Genomic DNA, 16,041 nt, shown 5'->3' on the forward strand with positions numbered 1-16,041 from the left:
CCTAATTGGCTTACATGCCTTCACAGGCTGCGACACTGTCAGTGCATTCGCTGGTCGAGGGAAGCTGAATGCCCTGAAGATAGTGAGAAAGCACACTTCCTGCCAAGAGACTTTTAGTCAACTGGGACAGACATGGAATGTGAGTGATGAGCTGTTCCAGAAAATTGAGCAGTTCACCTGTCGGATGTATGTTGCTAATAGCAGCACTGCTGAGGTGAACAAACTGCGTTACTAGCTCTTCTGCACGAAAAGGGGAGAGGTTGAGTCCAGCCAGCTGCCACCATGTAGAGACTGTCTCTTTATGCATGTTCAACGAGCCAACTATCAGGCAGCAATATGGAAGTGCTGTCTGCAGGCTAACCCTGTGGTGCCAAGCCCTACTGAGTATGGATGGACAGACGATGAAGGCAAGCTGGCCATTTACTGGATGCGCTCCCCACCTGCACCAGATGTGGTCTTGGAAATGCTAACATGCAAGTGTGTGCATTCATGCAAAATGCCAAGCTGCATGTGCCTGTCAAATGGACTTCCATGCACAGACATGTGCAGGTTACAGACCTGCAGTAACCAAAAACAGCAGGATGGTCCAGAACTGGACTTTGAACTTGGGGAGTCAGATGATGAGAGAAACCAGCAGTTTGATGAATGACAGTGTGATGATTCTGATGGTATTACTGTGGTAGTAGTCTACTGATGCACAGGATGTTGATTCTGGACTTGGTTACCCAGAGCTTGATAACAATAATGTAACCATATTCACATATACCCATTACCCTACCCATTACCATTACATATACCCACTAATGATATGGGATTACATGTATCATTGACTAAGTATATGTAAATGTCAATGTTGTTTAAAATATTGAAATAGTTCATTACCTCACTATGGTATTCCTTTTTATCATGTATTTTGATTGTGTATTTAAACAAATGTATAGAGACCAGTTTGTGACCTAACTGGCTTTGGTCTAGTTCTCATTTAAGGCTCACAATCACCTCACACAATGAAATAGTATGGGTATATTATACATTTTCTGAATCTTTACAGTCCTGTGAGTATTCCAGTTTTTGTGTTTTGTGTCCCTGATATTCCTAGATGCCACAGGGCTAAAAGAAAGTATATAGTTTAGGCGAAAATTGCAGAAAGATGTGTGTTATTGACGGGTTGAAGAGCTCAAGTGACCTCTATATTTGTGAGAAATATCCACAACAGGGCTTGAATGAAAGCTAAGAAGGTCCCCTTTAAAATGATACCAAAGACGATATTATAGAACATTGAAAAATGTCCTGACCATGAGGCTAAACCAGGATATGCACCAGCGTCTAAAATGCAATTTACTTTAGGGGGTGGTTAACTTCATGAGCTGATAACTGTGATACAGCTGCCACTCAGGAATGGTTATCATACCAAAATATCATCTACAGACATGGATCCTTTCAAAAATTATAAGTAAGTTTTGCCACCTTGAGTGTACCGAAATAGGAAATTTTGGGCTCTGGCCCATGGACTAATTGACAGGTTTTCGTCTACGGTTCTTGTTACCCGAGTTACGTGACGAGCAACAACAACAACTCCCAGCAACCTCTGCGGCTTGTACATGCGCAGTGGCCGTGCGCAGAAATCGTTCGCATGTGCCTCTGCTCTCTGGAAAATGAGCACCGCCTGCCTTGGTTTTAAGTAGCAATTCTAATCTCTGGATTACATTCATACATTAGACCACAGTCATGTCAGGAGACGAGGTACACACTTTTTTTGATTTTTACATCTGCGAATTATCGTGTTATAAGTGGTTGATAAGGAGAGAGGAGTAACTTTGGCCTTCATTCAAACCCGGTGATCTAGCTAACTAGTGGCGCTGGACAGCTAACGTTAGCGCCTTCCTGCATTGATATTAAGTTGCAATTAACGTGTTGGTGAGCATGAGGCAATTTAGCATGCTAAATTACGTTACCCAATGTCTCCTATATAGATACTTTTGAATCATGAACTTCATAAGTGTAGCTTGTCTTGGACTTGGATAGTTATTAAATGAGACGTCAAGAGAATAAAAGTTGCCAAGATTCTTAATCATCAGTTGCTACAGCAACAGGTATTAGCTGTGGTTGTGTTATGTTTAACAAATTGATACCAGGAACACTGACAATTCCCATGGATTTGGCTGACAAAGGGGAACATGTGGAAGCTTTTATGCTGCATGATTTCACTAAATGAATTGGCCTTGGTCAGTGAGCAACCCATTAATCACAGTCAAATCAACCAATTCTTCGTTTTAAAGGCTTTGATGCATTTGGAGGACTGGGTTGAAAAGGAGCACATTTACTCAGTTTGTTAAAATAGGATTAAATAATAATCCCAAATTAGAGAGCATTTCCTGATGATTTATACACAAAGAGGAATCTCTGAAACTCTGTATCAGGTAGTCCAGACCCTGATACCGATTGAAGAAATAATAAGTCCTGACTTTTGCTGTACTGTCTTTTTGAGGTGGAGAATGTGTCCTGATGTATTTTTTAAAGCCTGACACAAGTCTGATGTTTTTAGGGTCTACTTGTAAAATGGCATAGGCCTTGGTGTTTGTCACGAATCAGTATCTCTTTGAATGTAATGATATACGTAAGGAATAATGACATATTAAGAGTTATGACTTGTTTAAAGTGCCTGTTGCTGTCCTCCACCATGTCTACAACTATGTGAAAGAGGAAACATTTCCTTTGTGGAAATAACAGGTGAAGCATTTGTAAAAGTTATATATGTAAGGCAGAATGTTTCTTTAGAACAGCAAACATTTTCATTCAACTTTACCAGCAACTATAAATCACTGAAGCTCTTTGCTTCACTTTGAATCTCGTTATCAACTACAACTGCACAGGCTAGGAGCATCTCTACTCATTGTGTTGTAGATCATTAAGTAATACACAGGATCTGATGTTAAACCCCTTGTGCTGATAGGGCTACACATGGAAGTCCAGTTCAGCCAAACAATCTCACCCACGTCTTTCTACATTTAACAAGAAGACATCAGGCAGTACCATCAAACATCTCCATAAATGTGGTTCCAAATGGCTTAGTTGGCTACCAAACTTGACAGTCGTTAAGAATGCCTGTAAACTAATGGGACACTTGCTGGCTTGAAACAGCCTGTTGAGCAGGTCAAAAACTGAATGCAACCATTGGCCACCAAATTGCCACAACCAATGAGAGTGCAAACGTGAGTATTTCAGTGGGGTTAGCAAGTGGGCACCTGCCGTTGCAGATGTTTTGGTAAATTAGGCCCGCGCCGCCTTCAGACGGCTCAGGAGTGAGTTCTGACATCCCACAACCACCTCCTCCATCCAACAACTGCCATCAGCACTGTACGAGTTTGCTTGGTGACTCACCTCACTTGAACTGTTATTGCATGCTCAGTGGCACCGGTTCCATACGGGCCTCTTCAGTGTCTGCCTTCTGCCTCCGTACCTAACTATCAACAGGATCTAAGAGTTACCCCCCCCCCCCTCCACAACTGAACTTATGTCTCTTCATCCACAGTCATTGACTAGCCCTTTCAGTTGTGTCAGGCAACACATTTAGTGCTGATTTCAGACAACGACCTTGAATAAATAGATAATCAGATCCAAGTTTATTTTGATCTTCCCTCCTGCCACTCCAGATGATCTTCGACCCCACCATGACCAAGAAGAAGAAGAAGAAGAAGAAGCCCTTTATGTTGGAGGAGGAAGGAGGAGATGTAGGGAACGAGGATGCATCGCCTCTTGAAGCGAAAGATACAGAACCCGACGGAGGAGAGGAGAAGGACCAGGATCCAGATGAGGATGATGGGAAGAAGAAAGGTAATGAGAGAGAATCTGAGTTCATTTAGAGTATTTTATGTTTTAAAAAAACAGTAGCCTGCATTTATTCGTTTTAATCAAAAGTAAGTAAGCCTACAGGATATATAAAGTTTACACTAGAGCTGTCCAGTTAAGTATTATTATCTATTTCTGAATGTTTGTTTTAGCTGATACGATACGCTTGACCACAGCAATCTTAAAGAAACAAAAGGTGCAGTTTGAAACATATAGCTTAGATAAAAGATTTTAACTATTTGCTATTTTTTGTATTCTTTAGATACCGTTTGCCCCCTAACTCCATTATTTACATGTCAATTAATTTAAATAGACAGACAGAAAGACAGACAGACAATTCATGGTAATGAAAAGAATGGTATTGGGAACAGTAATTCTCCAGTGTAATGAAATAAATTCTCTCCACTAAATAGTTTGGACCTCATACCTACTACTCGGGTAGGTATTTCATACAACTAACATCTCACTAGTGTTGTGAGTTTGCTCATCAAGCCATTAATCCTTTTTATAGACTAGTAACCAGTCTCCGTTCTGCTTTTCTGTCTGTCTTTCATTCCACAGAATGTTTGAAGGTGTCTGAAACATAAAACAATCTTTAGCTGTGGATCGTGATTATTACAGAATATCCAAATGAATAGTTTCAATCTTTGCTAGTCCTTATCCGATTCACAGTCAAACCTTTTGGCTTTTTAAGATGATTGTCTAATGGTGAATAGAATTAGATCAGTCTGAAGCCTTGCTGTAACTTTTCCTCTTTTCCCCACCAGAAATCTCTGATGATTTGGATGACTTGAACTTCTTCAATCAGAAGAAAAAGAAGAAAAAAAAGGCAAAAACATTTGACAATGAGTTAGAAGAAGGAATGAAGGTCTGTTTTAGATTGTTGTTTCTATACGTTTGCTTGAGTGTGCAAGCTTCTGCACAGTCTTTCATTTTACTGTCTTGTGCAATATAATTGTGTTCAACAGTAAATCCCTAACTGCTCGTGATAAGCAGGTTGGCGCCTTGTATGGCAGCCATCAGTGTATGAATGTGTGTGTGTGAATGGGTGAATGCGAGGCATACACTGCAAAGCATTTTAAGTGGTTGGTACACTAGAAAAGCGCTGCATAAATGCAGTCCATTTACCATTTGTCCAGACCTCCTTGGGAGAAGGGACATTTTCATCATAGGGTCAGAATGAGACTAAATATAAAGGTTAAAGTGAGTGATAGCAATCGTATTAATAGGGGTGTTATTTTATGACTATAACATATTCCTGTATGGGTGTTACTGTAGTGTGGTGGTGCTTTGGCATTCCATGGTACTATGATGATGATGATTTATTTCAAACATGTAAATAAGCAGGACAAGTACTATGATCAGAGGTGCACATAACTGGTGCGCAGGTGCGCATGCGCACTTAAAATATTCAACGAGCACCAGATTCAAGTGGTTTACCGCGCATTTGCGTACCAAACATTTTGCAGTGCAGAGTATGAGCCACTGCTTTTAGCCAATGCTATAGTATGAGCCACTAATTTCTCCAAAATGTCAAAGAAGCAAGCGACGTTGAGTAATTTCTTTGGTGTTCCTCCACCTCCACCAAAGAAACGCCATACTGAACCAGAACCAAAGTCAAAGCGTAAGTTTTCAGAGAAATGGCTTTAGGACATCGGCTGGCTTCAAACAGATGACGCCCGCGCTGAGATGTGGTGTAAACTATGTCGGGAAAATCCCACATTAGCGGATAGAAACTGCCACTTTTATATGGGGACGAAAAACTTCAGCCATCCAGCTTTTGATAAGCATGCAAACAGCAGAGAACACCAGAAAGTAGCGGAAGCTATTGCTAACAGGCGCAGCCAGGACCAGAGACCCAGCGGCCCGCTCGACACGTGACAAGACAGACTGACGGAAGAACAACATCAGGCACTGACAAACATGCTCTGGTTGGCCTTTCACAAAGCGAAACATGCACGTCCTATGCGTTCATACGAGGAGGATATTCCGCTTCTCAAGAGGTCAGGAGTTAACGTCGGGACTGCTTATCATTCGCGAGAAGGGGGATCCCACATCACGGAGAGCATCGCTCAGACAATAAGTTCAGAGTTAAGTGAAAAACTGAAAGCAGCTGAATTTTGGGGTGTGCTTTTCGATGGATCCGAAGATATAACAAAAACGGAGCAGGAAATTGTGTACATTGTTTCTGTGTCCCGCAATGGAGAATACAGCTCAGACTTCCTTGGATTAATTAATCTGGGGGCCAACCGACATAGTGGATGGACTTGTGCAACTGTTCAATGATTGTGGTTTAGCGGAGTGGAAGGCAAAGTTGGTGTCGGTATGCAGTGATGGAGCAGCTGTCAACGTTGGAGTTTACAACGGGGTTCGTCCCAAATTACGTCAGATGGTGGATATCGGGGATTCCCTTGTGCATATACTGTGCACCGCCCACACGTTGGAGAACTGCGCTAAATCAGCTGATCGTGCGGTCCCATACTGTGAGTCATTTAATAAATCTATCATCACTTTGCTAAGCTTTTACTTAAAGAAAGGGGGTGCAAAACGAATTGCACAACTACAAAAGATATGTGAGGAGAAAGCCATTGATTTTGTCAAACTAGGTAAGTTCCACAACATCAGATGGTCTGCATGGAGACAAGAGACTCTGTTTAAAATATGGAGAATGTTACTAGCCATTCAGATCCAAGTGGCAACAAGTGATGACAGTAGCCTAAAACATATCTACACAGAGCGTTTTCGTTGTTTCCTAGCCAACATGCTTGATGTTGGGAACATTTTACCGTTCACCTCCCTCAGGTTCCAGAAAGACAATCTGACTATTGGTGAATGCAAAGATGAGCTCACGGTTGCTATTGGACAGTTGACGCTACTGATGGGCAGTGAGGGCAAGTACAGGGAGGAGACTGTGGCACATGCTGAAGCTGACAGGGATAAGATTGATGTGTTGAGAGCTTTAATTCATGAATTTGAAAGCAGATATGAATCCCTCAAGTCATGCGATCACTTTTTTATTTTTGATCCTACAACTTGGCCTAATGAAATGAAAGACCTCCACGGTTTTGGCAACACAACACTTAGTAACATCCTTGAGAAATATGAGGCCAGCATGCATGTTGACAAAGATTCAACTTTAAGAGAGTGGATGTGTTTAAAGCAAGCTGGAAAACGTTTGGCAGACTCCTCTGTGCATGATCTAGTCAATGCAGTGAACACCAGCAACCCAGGCAGTTACTCCAACATTCAGAAAGTCCTTCTGCTGTCTCTTACACTGCCCTTGAGCAGTGCTGCATGTGAGAGAGGATTTTCACACCTGAATATAATAAAAAAACAAGTACAGATCCTGCCTGTCAGACTATCGCCTCTCATCTCTAATGCACACCCACTTATCTAAGTTCACAACAGAAACCTTTGACCCAAAGCCAGCAGTAGACTTGTGGATGCAAACAGCTAATCGTAGGCTGAAGCAGCGAGAAAGGAGCAGGCCTAGTACATCTGGTGTTTTTGAAATAGAGGAAGACAGTCTGGAGGGGAGTGATGAAGATGACGATGATGTCCTGTAGGATAACAGAACTTTCAGTGCTTTAGATAGCAGTATCTGTTGTGAGTTTGATTTGGTTCTCAGTATTTGAAAAAGCAGTCATTTGTATATTTAGTTTTCAGTGCTTGAAGAGCAGTCATTTCATTTGAAAGTCACATGTATGGCACTTTAAAGAACAGACATTTTGTTGTAACCTACTGCTTTTATTCATTTTCAATTGAAATTAAAGTACATGTAATGTTATCCACGTATCCCTCATATTTTGTTCATTTTGTGAGGTGGGTGGGTCATGGAAAAATGCATTTAAAAAAAGGTGAGCACCAAGCAAGAACCTCAGGTGCTCCTTTGAGAACCAGACCAAAAAAATTATGTGCACGCCTGACTATGATACAGATTTTGTCAGTGTCCATTTAAAGTAATGGTAAGTTTGGGTGGCACGGTGGCCCAGTGGTTAGCGCTGTCGCCTCACAGCTAGAAGGTCCTGGGTTCAAACCCCAGGGTTGTCCAACCTTGGGGCTCATCCCAGGTCGTCCTCCATGTGTAGTTTGCATGTTCTCCCCGTGTCTGCAGTGGGCTTTCTATGGGTGCTCCGGTTTCCCCCACCATCAAAGAGACGTGCATGTTAGGGTTAATACTCCTGTCTGTGCCCCTGACCAAGGCATGGCAAGACGAACAGGAGTTGGTCTCCAGGTGCTGCACTGCGGCTGCCCACTGCTCCTAGCCACACAGCTAGGATGGGTTAAATGCTCAGAAGAATTTCCCCATTGGGGATTAATTAAGTATATATTCTTCTTTCGGCTTGTTCCCTGTTTCCCAGGGGTCGCCACAGCGGAATCGACAGTTTCCATCGGTACCCTGTGAGGGCACAACACCGATGGCGGTCTTGTCAAGCCGCATAATGATCTGGCAAAATTTTACGTCGGATGCCCTTCCTGACACAACCACTAACCCTATGGACGGGGGCACAGGTAAAGCGCTGGATGCCATCCCAGTATTCATGGACCTCCGCTTAGTAATGGGCTTAAATTCAGCGGGTTGTCTCGTCTGATCTGAGGTCATAGTCCAATCATGGATGGCGTGCGTGCGAGGCTGACGGGCTGACGCACATCTCATGGCAGCTGCCTTTGCTCTTTGCGCGCCTCGGAGACACCGACAGCAGCTCTCTCAGCGCTCACGGAAACCCCGACCCGCACGCGTAAAAGAAGAAAAAAGTAACCATCGGGTACCCGGAGGTGCACGGAGGGGACGTCAGGGCGAGCCGCCCCGCACCGCGCTTTGTTTCATGGTTCCCAGAGTAGCACCGGAGATGGGGGACCCCACCGCGCAGCCGACGACGCCCAGAGTCATGTCGTTGTTGCCGCCCTTGGGTGAACTCTGCAAGACCGAAGGAAGCGGCCACCCGAACGCCGGCAAAGCCGGCCGGTGGAGGCCCTCCGAAAGCGGGTTAAGTCAGCCCATCGATCAGGGGATTAATTAAGTATATAAAAGTTAAAAAAAAAAGTTGGGTGTTTTTGTTCACCTGGTAAACTGGGAAATTGTTTTTTGCCAAGAGTATGTAGTTAGATGACTGCTTGGTTCGTGCTGGCAACACTTACAAGTCATTTCTTTAACAGGAACTTAAAATTGAGGTGGAACCCTCAGAAGCCATGGAAGATGATGATGTGGAGCTACCAATGAAGAAGAAGAAAAAGAAGCAGGTCAATTTTCTGGAAGAAGAAGATTCTGAAAGCAAAGATGATGGTTAGTTGGCTTCCTATTTACCATTTGCTTTTCTGCCTTGAGAGAACACTTCTAATGGCCATTTAATGTTTGCCGTTTTTTGTCATCTGTTATTAATTTTCTAAAGCTAATTATTAAAAAATATAAAAAGAGTTTTGTGATATTGTAAGATTTGTTTATCTCTGTTAAATTATGATTTTGTATCACAGTTTTAAACTCCGATCAAAAGACCTGAGTTTAGTTCCTCAATCTTTGATGAATTATTATGGCTTCATGTCATAATATTGAAATATGATTTAAAGTAAAGTTCAACAAAAAAGTAAATAAGGTGTACCATGCTACTAATCTTGAATTCTCACCCAACTAAAATGAATGCAAAATCTTGAGACTTGTGCAAAAACTCATCTTCCTATCTTTGGTGCATCCCTGTTAAGAGTTAATCTTGTTCTTAAGTGTAAATTAGATTTAAACTTATTGCTGTGTTTTTGGAAATTATAATGAGGCTTTAAAATGGATTTAATGATGTCAAATAACTGAAACAACTTACTCACACTCATAAGTAGGGATGCACTGATACCGATATCGGTCCAATACTGTCCGTGTGTACTCAATCGTATTCATAAAACTACTCCGATACAACCGCACCCAATACCCAACTAGACAACTGCTGAAATTGTTTAAAGTGAGCGGTGCCCTCTTTCACCATTCATACGGGAAGAGGAGGATATGGCGCTAGTCACCATCGTGGAGCGATGGCCGAGAAGCAGCCAAACATGTCGATGTGTCATTTGTCCAAATGGAGCGAGAAATGACAAAATTACAAGCATGTGTACCTTGGATGAGTGCGGACAGCCTGACTCAGCACTGAGGCACTTTCCCTCCCCCCGCTTCCCCCTGTGTGCCTCACCATGACAACATGGCAGTTCATGCTACGGTTGGTTTTCAAAATTTCTCTTGTCAGTGCATTTTCTATGGGCGCGCACCCTCCAAAAAATGCTCATATCATGAAAACTATACATCGCACCATGCAGTAGTGTGAAAAGTGAAAGTTTGTGAGCTCAGTGTCACATATTGTAGACGAAAACAGAAACAGGCTCACAGCTGATAAAGCGTCTTTTCATCAAAAAGTACCTGCCTCTCCTTTTCCGTAAAAGGCTTACTCCTCCCTGACCGCACTAACATAAGATATCATTTCAGTTGTTCTGCTACAGTTGTATGCTGTGTGGCATTGAAATCGACTGAATGTGTTGCAGATTACATTTAAGTGAAATGCGTGGTAGTGCCCTGTTTGTTCAGGAAAACATAAAAGTTGAATATTAAAATGTCAGTAACAGCATCATGTTGTATATTTAATTTGTTACAGTCAGAAAGTGAGGAACTTCTGATGACAATAAAATATGTTTTCAAAATCATTGTTAGAACTGTAATGGTTGAGGGCATCTGGGTGGCGTGGCGGTCTATTCCGTTGCCTACCAACACGGGGATCCCGGTTCGAATACTCATGTTACCTGCGGCTTGGTCAGGCGTCCCTACAGGCACAGTTGGCTGTGTCTGTGGGTGGGAGGCCGGATGTGGGTATGTGTCCTGATTGCTGCACTAGTGCCTCCTCTGGTTGGTCGGGGCATCTGTTTGGGGGGGAGGGGGGACTGGGGGGAATAGCGTGATCCTCCCAGGCGCTACATCCCCCTGGCGAAACTCCTCACTGTCAGGTGAAAAGAAGCAGCTGGGGATTCCAGATGTATCGGAGGAGGCATGGGGTAGTCTGCTGCCCTCCCTGGCTCAGCAGAGGAGGTGAAGCAGCGACCGGGCCGGCTCGGAGGAGTGGGGTAGTTGGCCGGATACAATTGGGGAGAAAAAAAAAAGGGGGGGGGGACTGTAATGGTATGATTAACGCTAGAGTGCGGGAATTTTTATAAATAATGTCTGTGACATTCAAGCCCTTGCCAAATAAGTTCACACAATCACACAATGACGATCAAGTCTATCACCGCTAGGTAAAGCTCTGTATTTCGCAGTATACTGAAGTTTTAATTCTGGTGTCTGTGGCAACATTCCCGCGCTGGAGTGGTGTAGTAGTGAGTGATGCGCTTTACGTCAACCAGTATTGGTTGCTTCGCTTCAGGGCTTTCTGCCAGAAAGCTTCCGGGCTTGGAAGCTATGGCAGAATAAGAAGCGTCCAAGAAAAGTTTCTGATGCTCCAGAGAAAAGGAAACTCGGTGTTCAGAGGAAGGGTTAAAGTAAAAAGAAAAGAAAAAAAAAAAGAAAGCGCTTGACAATGAGAACAAGCACGGATAACCGTTGGTGTAGCTTTTCCTTGTTTGAGAGCGCTGAAAGAAGAGAAGTAATTACTCTTACAGCCAGAAGAGAGAGACAAACTTGTGCACTCGTATACTCATATAACTCGGTATCGTATCATATACTCGTATAACGTGGTATCGGCACATACCCAAATGTAAGTACTTGTACTTGGTCTGAAAAAAAATTGGTATCTGTGCATCCCTACATAAGTCCCAGTTGACATAAAAGATTTTAATTTTAAAGTTGTTTTTATTGGTCTTTCCGCTCTGGTTATCATCAACAATAAATCTTGCATATTTTTATGTATATTAAATGATCGAAACAGGAGTCACACCAAGCAACTACAGGGCTTTCCATAAGGATATGGAGTGGCCAGCCAGTGGGAAAAACTAGCCATCTTGGGGGGTCCGGAGGCACCCCCACCCCCAAGGAGAAATATTATGGCCTCTGGCACATTCTAATACTACTATTCCATCATATATATTGATCTTAATTATTGCATATTTTAATAAGTTTCCCTACCTGTTTGTAAACATGCAGTGAATTATTATTGTAAAGGAGAATTAGGCTTCTTGTGATTTTTTGCCCACAGTCTGTAAATTTTCAAAACCACGCCTATTCCTGACTAATCACAACTTTTTTAATTAAGATAATTAGACCTCGTTTATTATTTTTTTATTTAATTATTGATACCTTCACTAACATTTATCAAGATAGGCCACAATGGTGGTTAAGTAATTGTTTTACTAGAAACATGAATACACTCTTATTCAATGAAAATAAACAAGGTTATTTCAAGAGGAACAGGTTTTTAATCCCATGTTTTACTTAGTCTATGTAATGAATGAATGAATGAATGATGATTTATTTCAAACATGTAAATAAGCAAGATATAACATACAGATAATCCATTGCCAATAACCTGAAGTGATCAACAAATCCATAGATCAAACTCAGTGAACACATCTCCATGTATGCGCCGCCATCCAAGCCACAGCCCTCATTTCATTTTTAACATGTGCCTGCACATTGTTTTTAATGACAATAAATTGAATTAAATCGAATATACATCAGATTATTTGTTACATGTTCGAAAACGAGTGGGGGGAAGTATACACTTATTTTTCCTACCCCTTATCACCAACTCTTAAGCTAATTCAGCTACTATACATTACAAAAAGGAAAAGAAAAAAATAACAAAAATATGACTATATATACCAGATATCACTTGGTGTAAGTCTTTGTACATTTAGTATATTTAGTAAGTCTGTGTACATTTGTTACATTAGTTTGCATAATTGGTCAATGGCAAAAAATACGAAAGCATTCTAAGACATTTTAAACTGTAAAATTACAGTGTGAGGCTGAGGCATAGCCTACATTTTCCTCATATGACTTAAGGCCTGTTACTATGACAACATTTCCTGTGTGTGTTTGCAGTGCATCTTAGAGATGGCTCTGACGTAAAAAGCACGACATAAATAAAGTAATTAATTCTTTCATTCATTCAGTAATCACGTATTGACTACGGCAACTCCTTAATGGCAGGTCTCCTTGCATGCACTTTCAAACCTCTGCAAATGATCCAGAATGCAGTGACGCATCTGGTCTTCAACCAACCCAAAATGGCATGTCACTCCGCTGTTCATATCCCTCCACTGGCTCCCAGTAGCTGCCTGCATCAAATTCAAAACCTTAATGCTCGCTTACAAAACAGCAACTAAAATGGCTCCCACCTATCTGAACTCCCTCATCCAGGTCTACACTCAGTACCGCTGACTACGCTTTGCCAATGAAAGGCACCTGGCACTTCAGCCACAACGGGGCCCCAAGTCACTAGCTAGACTCTTCTCTTCTGTAGTTACCCGGTGGTGGAATGAGCTACCAAACTCCATTCGATCCGCTAAGTCCCTCTCCATCTTTAAGAAGAAGCTAAAGACCAAGGTCTTTCTCGAATAACTCCACACCTGATGGTTTTAATAAAAAAAATTTTTTTTAAATTCGCTTCTATGCACCTTTGCCTTTATGCACTGCCTGTTGACACCCATGTCCTATTGGACTTGAACCTAGTTTTTTGGTACTTGAGTGGTCACCTCCTGACTAGATCATTGCTTGTGTTGTATTAACTCCCAGATGTATATCGCTCTGTATAGAAGCATCTGCTAAATGAAATTGTAAATTCATTAAGCCCATAAACGTCTGTGTGGCGTATACGGAAAATGCAGTGCTTTCAGTGGACTTTTTAATACGTACTCTGCAATCATAAAGTTGCTGCCACCGGTGTTTTTTGGTATTTTCTGAAGTAGCCCGTCTGATGAGGATGTCCCCTGTCTGTGCAATTAGTGTAGTTCTTAACATGTTTTGTCATCAATTATTTTGCTAATATTTGTCAAAACACCGAAGATGACTTTCTGCTCTCTACTCAGCAGGACACAACCTCTCAGCTGAGCGTGCACACACACATTTCATACAGAGCATGTGGGGGCGGGACTGGTACAGATAGGCAAGTTTCTCTATCATCATGCTCACATTGTTGTGAAGCGGAGGATAGTGCTCATAAATGTACATGCATAGCAAATTACAACTTGTTAATCAAAACTATTTTATTAGAACCAAAAATTAATATATTAAAGTAGCCGGCTAGACTTAAATGAGTAGTCGGCTGTTTGGCTGGCAGCTGGTGCTTATAAAAAGCTCTGCAACTAACAAAGCACAATAAAGGCCAGAAAGAGTTCAAACTGGCAGAAGGACAGAGAGTTTAGTATTGCTCATTTAGTGTCCTTCTGTTTGTTTGAGACTGCTGCACCAAGGAACAAATTGTGTGAGGTTTTTACAATATTAAATGTGCAATTTGAAAGGAAAGTTTTCATGTGTTCAGGGATTGATATGAACTTGGATCATGACTGAGTTCTCCATAAGCAGTCATGCTAATATTTAAATGACATTCCTTGTTTAAAAGAAGACAAAATTACAAGAAAAGTATGCATTGAACTGCGGTCATGCAATTTCTTCTCATTAATCTTTTCTCACAGGTGAGGAGATTGAGGAAGAGAAACATGCTGATGACATCATCACCTTCAGCTCCCAGTCAGGACCTGCCTGGGCTGGCACAGAGAGAGACTACACATATGATGAGGTAGACTCACACATATACAAGCAACTACATGAAGGTAAACAAATACACACAGACACTATATATATATATATATATACGTGTGTGTGTGTGTGTATAAAAATCCAGTGAGTCAAGTAAATTCTTTGTGAGAAGTACAAGCCTGTTTCATGCCATAAGCAATCATCAGCTGTCAATAAAGCTACACGGGAAAGGACATACCATTTACTTCCTCGTCATGCACATCACATGCACAATGTCCATTGGGGAAGGGAGAGGTGCCTACATTCAAAACTTCAAAAACACGTGATCGCTAACAGTCGGGGGGGGGGGGGGATTGGTATCTGTTTATTGGCATGATTTATTTATAAAATAGGTGCTTATATCTATGTCTGCAACTGCTGGCCAATTCATTCCTGTTATTCAATGTGGACATTTCTGGTTTGCAAATGATAAAATATTTTTCAGTTTGACATAGATTGCACATTTTACTACTGTTTGAATATGCCCTGTTCTTTGAGAGGATGTCCAGGTGGTTGAATAATTAATATTTCTGTCCGCCAATGACCAAATATAAGGTCTTACAGGTGTTAAATTCTTTAAACTGTTGTTTGTTTCTAAAGCTTCACATGTGTGCATTAAACCTCTTTTTGAATGTTCCCTCTGTTAGACCGACGTATATCTCTATTTTGCCATTGTCATTTCTCATCACCGTAGCTTGGTAGATAACTGCTTTCATTTGACATTTTCTTTTGAGGGGACATGTCGTTCACGCGGCAGTTGCAGTTGGGGGAGTCCGATTGTGATGAAGATGTCACTGATTTGTTGATGATTCTTGTGTTGTGGGACGATATTATTTGTTGAATGTTAGACATGCAGCTGTAACTAATTTTGATGGTGTTCCGATTGAATATCTTCTTCAGTTGATGGTCTGGGGTAAAGCATTTATCCAAAAGTTCAAAAAACTGCTTACCGATATTTGTGGCCATGGTATCACTGTAGGGTGGGTAATACCAGGTGTTGTTTCATTTTCTGCGACATGTGTTGATTTGCTGGCCGTCAGTATTTAATGGTTAAAATTGTAGCCCAGATGAAAGGAGTTATCCACCAAGCTACAGTGATGAGAAATGATAATGGCAAACTAGAGACATACGTCAGTCTAACAGAGGGAACATTCAAAAAGAGGTTTAATACGCACACGTAGCTTCAGAAACAACCATTTAAAGAATGTAACATCTGTAAGCCGTTATATTTGGTCATTGCCGAAAAGAAACAATTATTCAACCACCTGGAAAATCCTCTCAAAGAACAAAGCATATTCAACAAGCAGTAAAATGTGCAATCTATGTCGAACTGAAAAACATTATATAATTTGCAAACCATAAATGTCCACATTGAATAACAGCAATGAATTGGCCAGCAGTTGCAGCAGCCATAGATATAAGCACCTATTTTGTAACTATAAATTAATAAATCATGTCAATAGACAAATACCAACCCCCCCACTGGACCATTAGCG

General features: G+C 41.6%; 1 protein-coding gene across 2 annotated transcripts in view; it reads left to right on the plus strand.

The window, feature by feature from the left end:
• The first annotated feature begins 1,612 nt into the window (after window positions 1–1,612).
• eif2s2 (eukaryotic translation initiation factor 2, subunit 2 beta) overlaps window positions 1,613–16,041 on the plus strand; it is a 33,887-nt gene continuing 19,458 nt past the window's right edge. For both annotated transcript variants that reach the window (XM_056274109.1, XM_056274110.1), the window contains exons 1-5: window positions 1,613–1,743; window positions 3,654–3,834; window positions 4,617–4,717; window positions 9,007–9,133; window positions 14,443–14,546. In XM_056274109.1, coding sequence (XP_056130084.1) covers window positions 1,729–1,743; window positions 3,654–3,834; window positions 4,617–4,717; window positions 9,007–9,133; window positions 14,443–14,546 — 528 coding nt within the window. In that variant the 5' untranslated portion in view covers window positions 1,613–1,728. The remainder of the gene's footprint in view (window positions 1,744–3,653; window positions 3,835–4,616; window positions 4,718–9,006; window positions 9,134–14,442; window positions 14,547–16,041) is intronic.

The sequence above is a fragment of the Lampris incognitus genome, chromosome 2 (assembly GCF_029633865.1).
Source record: "Lampris incognitus isolate fLamInc1 chromosome 2, fLamInc1.hap2, whole genome shotgun sequence".
NCBI lineage: Eukaryota > Metazoa > Chordata > Actinopteri > Lampriformes > Lampridae > Lampris > Lampris incognitus.